This window comes from Osmia bicornis, chromosome 10, assembly GCF_907164935.1.
Source record: "Osmia bicornis bicornis chromosome 10, iOsmBic2.1, whole genome shotgun sequence".
Lineage (NCBI taxonomy): Eukaryota > Metazoa > Arthropoda > Insecta > Hymenoptera > Megachilidae > Osmia > Osmia bicornis.
The window spans coordinates 13,679-21,165 of NC_060225.1; the positions used below are offsets into that span (position 1 = coordinate 13,679).

The 7,487-nt window shown below is 44.0% G+C and overlaps 2 protein-coding genes across 2 annotated transcripts; both read right to left on the reverse strand.

Annotated features, from left to right (window-relative positions):
• Positions 1–227: 227 nt before the first annotated feature.
• LOC123988216 lies at positions 228–1,847 on the reverse strand. The gene has a single exon (XM_046287451.1). It carries the CDS (start codon positions 1,845–1,847, stop codon positions 228–230), a length of 1,620 nt encoding a protein of 539 aa, XP_046143407.1.
• Positions 1,848–3,050: 1,203 nt separating this feature from the next.
• LOC123988217 lies at positions 3,051–3,512 on the reverse strand. Its single transcript, XM_046287452.1, has one exon. The coding sequence runs from the start codon at positions 3,510–3,512 to the stop codon at positions 3,051–3,053; it is 462 nt and encodes a 153-aa protein (XP_046143408.1).
• Positions 3,513–7,487: the final 3,975 nt, after the last annotated feature.

Consider the following 7,487-nt stretch of genomic DNA (forward strand, 5'->3'; position numbering starts at 1 on the left):
TGGACATCCAATGAGGAGCGTTGTCTTCTGAGTCTGAGCTGCGTTACTAATGACTCTGAAATCAACGAGACTTCAGAGCCTGAATCAATGAGTATTCTTACTTGCTGCACTGCGAGGTCAGTGTGCACTCTTGCGAGTGCCGTTGCTAAAAGCGTGGTCCGTGGTCTGCGTGTACTGGTTGCGTGGGCTGCGATGGCTGCGGGTGCGTTGACGACTGCACCGTCACTTCAATGTGTGGTAGTTGAAGTGGTTGGCGTGGTCTGCGTGGTGGCTGCTGGAGCCGGCGTGGACGTGGTCTGCGATGGTGCCGTTGGTGGGAGACCAGGCACTAGCACCTTGCTAATATCCGCACCGTGGAGCATAGTGTGATGTATCTCCTCGCAGATCTTGCACCGTTGTCGTGTTCGGCAGCTGCGCAGGTTGTGATGGCCAAGACAGTTCACGCAAAGCGCGTGTGCCTTGACCACGTTGGCGCGGTCGTGCGGGGTCAGTGCTCTGAATGGTGGGCATTCTGACAGAAAGTGATCTTTCTGGCAGAAAGCGCACGGGTAGAGTGCGGACTGCGTGGACCTAGCGATGGCTGCGGGTGCTGCGTGGGCTGACTGAGCGGGTCGAGCGCTTCCTGCGTGGACGGCTGCTCTCGTTGGCGCGGAGCGTTGCTGCGGAGACTGCGTGGTCCTTGCGGGTGCTGTAGGCGTGGGCGGAGTAGCACGAGCGGTGTTGAGCTGCTCTAATTGCTCAAGAGTGCGTGCGCGGGCGAGTAGGAAGCTAGTCAGTTCCTCCAGCGTAGGATATTCCTTTTTCGTGGCCAGCGAGGACTCCCAGTGCTCGCGCGTGTCCGCGTCGAGCAGTCTGACGAGGATGGTGAGCAGGAAACAATTATGGGCATCCTCCAACCCGAACGACCGTAGCGCTTGCTGCGTCTCCTGGATGATATTCACCATCTTCAGGAGCGAGGCCGCCTTGCGCATTTTCATCGGCTTGAGGTTGGCAAGCCGGTCCATGTGCGACTGCACGTTTAGACGCTTATTGTCATAGCGGCCGTCGAGCTGTTGCCACGCCTGCTCCAGGGCGCCATCGGTGGTAGGAAGGTGGCTAATCAAATTTGCCGCGTGGCCAGTAACAGCTCCCTTTAAGTATAAAAACTTATCGTGTGCAGCGAGGTCAGCGCGTTCGCTGATAACAGAAGCGAAATGGGCCTTGAATTCTGCCCATTTGCTGTAGTCCCCTTCGAACTTCGGGAGCGCGATCTCGAGGAGGCGTGATCGGCTTGCCGAGGACTGCGTGGGCGCGTCGCTCGTCGAGGCCGTCGTGGTCTGCGTGGGCTGCGTGGTCTGCTTTATTTCCCGCTCAAGCTGCGCCAGCAACTTGCGAGCCGAAAGTACCACGCGCGCTTCATTAGAAGCCACCTTTTCCTTGAAATAGGCGTGGTCGAGCTGCGTGGACGGCCAAACCTTCGAGAGGGCAGCGTGTTCGCGCTGGAATTCAACATGAATCTCCAGAATCGTGTCCCTCATGAGCTCCGGTTCTTCTGGCGCGACGTCTGCGGGGGCCTTGTTGAGGGTCACCTGCAGGTCCTCCACCATGGCCAGGAGGGTGTCAAGCCGTTCCTCCTGGACACGGGAGCGCACCTGGAGCTCCGCTGTGAGACGCGAGTGCGAGCGTTTGCGCGTGGTCTGCGAGGTCTCTTCAAGAACCTGAAGCGTGGTTGGCGAGCGTGGACGAGCGGCCTGCGATGGCTGCGTGGTCGTTTCCGTTGCGTGGTCTGTGTCGAGCTCTGACGCCGTCATGGCCGCCGGCGTCTCTTCCGGTTTTGAAACCGGGGAGGGATCGCGCGATTTAGGCATTTTAATAAAGAGTGTCACTGAGTACCTTTAAAATGCACTGAAAATCACCCTCGTCACCTGAACGGCACAATTCACCTTTACCGTGTTCCGCGCACACAAAGCGAATCCCTGAGTTCGCGTGAAGCGCGGTCACTACACGTAATGGCGGTGAAACAACCGTTAAGCGTCACTACGCGAACCGTTACACAAGCCGGGTGTGTTTATCCGGCTCGAAGGACCAAAATGTTGCGTGTTTAGCGTGGTCAGCGCGGTCAGAAAACACAAACACCTGAGTAACGGTAACAATAAATATATTTAACAAAAAAGAAAAGCATATACAAGAGTAAAGCGTGGTCCAAAACTATACACTATTTAAACTAAGCTTATTACAATAAAACACACGCGTGGACTGAATATCGTTACGGATGTAACAATATCACGAGTAAAGCGTGGGCTGAGGTAATACGCGTCGCGTGGGCAGCAAAACTATGTACTTGTAATGATCGGCGAGGACTGCGAAGCACGTGTTTCCACGTCGAACGATCGTACAAGAAGAACAAGAATCGATCATGGCGTCGATCGTGCCGGTTCCGCGTGGAGAGGGGACCGCGTGGACAAAGTGGGCCCGAGAGGTGCTGCCGCTATCGGTAACGACGCACCAACGAAGTATTTTCGTTGCCAACTTCGCCGTTCGGCGTAGACTTGGGGAATTTCGCCAACAATTATGTTTGATATTCTTCCTAATAGAACACGGTCTCGTAATATCTATGAATTCCGCGAGTATTGAACTAAAACGATTGCTCTTATCTATTGTGGAAATCGACGGAGAATTATCTTTCAATATTACAACATTCTTACTAACCTGAGTATTACCGTCTAAAAGTCTCTTATTCCTTAAGTCTACTAATAGATTAAAAAAATGCAAAAAATCGGCGCCAATAATCGGTTTAGAAACATTCGCTATGATAAACCGGCAAGAAAACTCCCGGCGTAAACCTAAATTTAATGACAATAGCTTCTCGCCGTAAGTATCAATAATTGCCCCGTTCGCCGCATATAATTTAAAAATAGCTATCCTTAAGTTTCTGGCTCCATAGGTCCTTGGAGCTACTGATACATCCGCACCAGTATCTATCAGGAACTCTGTACCTGTCCTCTTGTCCCTGATACTGAGGCGATGTTTCTTAGGGCCGTCGACAAGCGCCTCCTCCTGTGACGTCGCTACTAGTTTTCCGACTTCCTCTTGTCGGGGCCACTCCATGCGCAGGGCTGTCTACACTTCCAAGATTCGCTTCCGAATCTATGGTGGAAATAGCACAGGCCATTTCGCCGCTTTGCACTTCCTGAACTGCTACGTCTTCTATACCAGCGGCGTTTTGCTGGGCTCCGTTGACGACGTGACAACCTCGTCTCGATCTTAGAAAGCCTCTTCACAATGGCTGCCAGGTCGCCATCTTGATCTCGCCTAACGTCAACGATGGCGTCCTTCCTGGCGGGAGGACGTTCCGCCACGGCGGCCATTTCCAGTGCTGAACGCTCCATTGTCTTATCAGCGACCTTCGCCAGACGATCCAATGGAGCATCATCTATGATAGTCAAGACTTCTTGAACTCTCGTAGGGAGCCTCTGCATCCACAGGGTTTTTAAAGCGTTTTCACCAACGCTCGCTCCAGCAAGTTGAGTCATCTCCCTCAACAGTTCCGACGGTTTCCTGTCTCCTAGCTCTAATCCGACGGTTTCCTGTCTCCTAGCTCTAATCCAGACAAGAGGCGCCTCAGATTAGCCTCGTCTGATTTTGCCAGACGTTCAATAAGCGCCTGTTTGATATTCTGATATGTGCTCTTCTCAGGAGGAGCTTCAATGATATCTAAAACGATTTTCATCGTTTCTTGATCTAAATTCCGAATCACAGCGGAGCACTTGACTGCTTCGGCTTTTACATTATATGCCGAAAACTCTCTCTCCAGCATGATGAACCATAATCTGGGTTCGTCCTTCCAAAAAGTAGGTAGCTTCACGCTCCTAAATTCGCTGGCTTGTACCTCCGTCTTGTCGTCGGGCATGGCGTTGGCGTAGCTTGTTTTTTCTTTCCGAAATCGGGTTTCGGCACCAATGTAGCGGTCGGTATAGGTCTTCTCCAATGAGAGGAAATAAATCAGACTGAAATCTGGCTCACTTTGTTTTATTATAACTCTTATATCCGTTGCACAAGGAAACGACCAGCTACTTCAAGCAACGTACAAAAGGAAGTGAGTGGCCAGGTGTCCTTAAAAGAACGAGCGCGTCCATACAAGCTAAGCTTACCAACTACTTAACAAGAAGTAACTAACCTAAAACTAGAACTAACTACACTAACTAAACTAACTTAACCTAGATGGCGCATGAGGAGTTTTTCCGAGCGCGACAAGGCGCTACATACGTTTACTTACTTGCTTTCGTTACCAAATTTATTTTAAATACTTTAGGTATTATTTTCAATATCTGTGTGTTTCAGCATTTCACTACCTACTTATTTATTTTCACGATTATGATATTCTTGCGAAATTAACCACGAAGTTAAAGTTAAATTTGAATTCGAGCGATGGGCTTGTATAGTCTATGGTCGTTGTCTGGCAGGTTTGTATGTTTATTCCTACTTTTAGAAGTGTCAGGTGCATGAATGAAATAAATTGCATCGAATTGTATTATTTAATAATGGATTAATAATAAATTTACTTTTATCCTCGTTCTTATCCTTGTTCTTATGTGTCAACTGCTGCGCTTTTGTTGCCATGTGTTATGAGGCGGATTAGGTCCCGTTCGAATATGTTTTGCCCTGATCTGGTTATAATTTAATTTATATACATATTACATATTATATATTATATATTTTACATTCAATCGGCTTTTCATTCTGCACGATATTGAATACATTTTCACTTTTCTACTACCCATTCTGGGATTTTTGGTGGTAAATAAAGTTAGTGAGCGCAGCAATTTTGTGTCACACTTTAAGAATAATTGCTTGATTGTTCGCTCAGTACAGTGCATTCTAATTTTAATAAAATACTCGGTTTTTTCTTGTCGGCAGTTCTTGTTGATTGCGGTTTACTACATTATTTATTTTATTACTCAATGCAGCAGAATTTAGCGTGGTTTTGATTGATTGGTGATACTACTACAATGTCTGTGTGCTTCAATCTCCACTGTTTTATTCAATTCCATTTTGACAGGATATTTTAGTTATTATTCTAGTCATCTAATTTCTTTGTGGTTTCTTTTAAGTTTCTTTTATAATATCTCTGCTGTTTCTTAACTTTCTACTGGTAAAGTTGACCTTGACTTTGACGCCTATCCATGTGACAAATTGGAGTTTCATTCTGATTTTATTCCCGCTTTGGCACGGCAGGGAAGTGATCTACTCTGTCTGCAATGCGAGGAGTTGATTTCACAATTGATTTAATGTCATTTAAATTGCGCCTTTTGAGAAGTTATGTTGAGATGAGCTACACACAGTAATGTGTGATGTAATATTTTCTTTCCCTCACTTAATACATTAATACATTAATTATGCTGTTGTTACGGTACAGTAATTTAAAATCTTATAATTGATTTATGCAAGTTACATTTGAATTGATTTTGTCTATGAAGCTCCTTGTATTGTGTCAGATTATGTTGTTTCCTTCTGTCAATTAATATGTTGTTGCTTGAGTTTTGGGTTGAAATTTTGAAATTTAAGCGTGGATTGTCGATAATAGTTATTAGTGAACGACTGATTGTTTTATGATGGCGAGCCGATAGAGGTTTTCTTCATTTAATAATAATTAATTATGATTTCATTGTCCAAATGCATTTAGATTCATAATTACAATTCACGTTTCCATATATTATAATAAATGTAACAATGAATATTACTTTTTCTCGCGAGCGTTAAGTGTTCTATTTACTTAATTTCATTATCTAAGAACTAGTCAAGATTGAGATTTTGTGCATATTTTGAATTTGAAATTTCAAAGTGGCGGATTTTTATAGTTCTGCTTGCTAGTTTGCTTGCTGGCTTGCTGGTTCACACACTGCATCCTATCTCTTCCCGCTCGTTCCTGCTCGTTTCCTTACTGCAACAGATGTAACAGATGTATCGGGCTGTAAGTATCGTTCATTCCCCATTGGTTTTTTCCTATAAATATTCAAATACTCTTATAAATACTCTTATAAATATTCTTATAAATATTTTGTTAAGCTATATCATTACATGATATTTCCATATTTTCTTACCTGGTCTCAGTTTGGTTTCTGTTCAGAATGATGGTATGAAGCCAAGTTCTTTTCAATTTCAAGTTCAAGTTCTTCAAGTTCTTTTAGTTCTTTGTATTCTTTTTCTTCATCAAATAATGCAGGTTCTTGCGACTCTGCGACTATTCATTACAGGGTTGCTTGACTACATATAACATATAACACAGTCTGGTACTCTAGTAGGTTAAGTATTCTTAGTGAACTTTAATGGACTTTAACTTACATTATTTGGGGTATCATGGCTTCTCGGAGAGGTACCCTCAGCTTCGTTGAGCATTTCATGTAAGCCCTCAGTTCACTTCTTATTGTTTCTTACTGCTTGTGGTAATCCGTCGGTCACCTTCATGGTTCCAGCAGATGATTATGAGGGGTTCCTGTTACATATACATTTATTTACTTATTTATTTATTTATTTATTTATTATGCTATTTATTATGCTATACATACATGTAAGGCGTATCCTTTCATTTGTGGTGTTTCTGTTCCTTCGTTTCTTCAATTTTGTGGTGATGCGTGTGCCTAGTTTGCATTGGAGTCTGCTGGTTATGGTTATACTCTATACTTTACCTTCTACCTTTACTTTTGATGGTAAATATTTCAAGGTGATCGAAATCGAAGGTGGCTCCCTTATTCTAAATATTTACCTCCTTGGCTGCACTACGTCTCAGGGGCCCAGAAATTTTTGGTTAAAATTTATCAAATCTTGTAGTTTTTGACCTGAAAAGTCCGAAAATGCAAGTTAAAAGTTTAGGAAACCAATAGTTTAAGAAATACAAGTGTATAAAAATGTACGTATTTAGTGATGTTTGACAGGTCAGTACGACGCCATATTGTCCAATGAGTGGAGTTGCCGTCGGTAAAACAGAATTATATAAGTGGTGGCCTAAACCCGGTATACCTAAGGTTAAGTTCTTTTTTTTATAAACAATATCCCCTTGGATTTGATAGGACCTGATGGAACTCACACCCAACAAATAGAGTCCAAACAAAGGATTGGATGCGGGGAAGAGTCCATACCGCATCGTACTGATCTGTCAAAGTACGCCAAGTACACACATGTTTATATACTTGTATTTCTTAAACTATTGGTTTCCTGGACTTCTAACTTGCATTTTCGGACTTTTCAGGTCAAAAACTACAAGAACACATATTTTGGACCCGTTAATTTTTGGGCCTCTGAGACGTAGTTTACCCTTTTATTAATTCTATTCTATTATATTAAACAATTTGATTATTCTGAGTGTTAGTGTTATATATTAAATGTCTTTACTAGTCGATTCCTACTTCTTGGTTGCTTGGCTGTATGTTGACGTTTGTTGACGTTTGAGGTTATCGGGTTTTGCTTTTCTTATGTCAAGTTCACACATGCTCACATATGCCCGCCTGCCT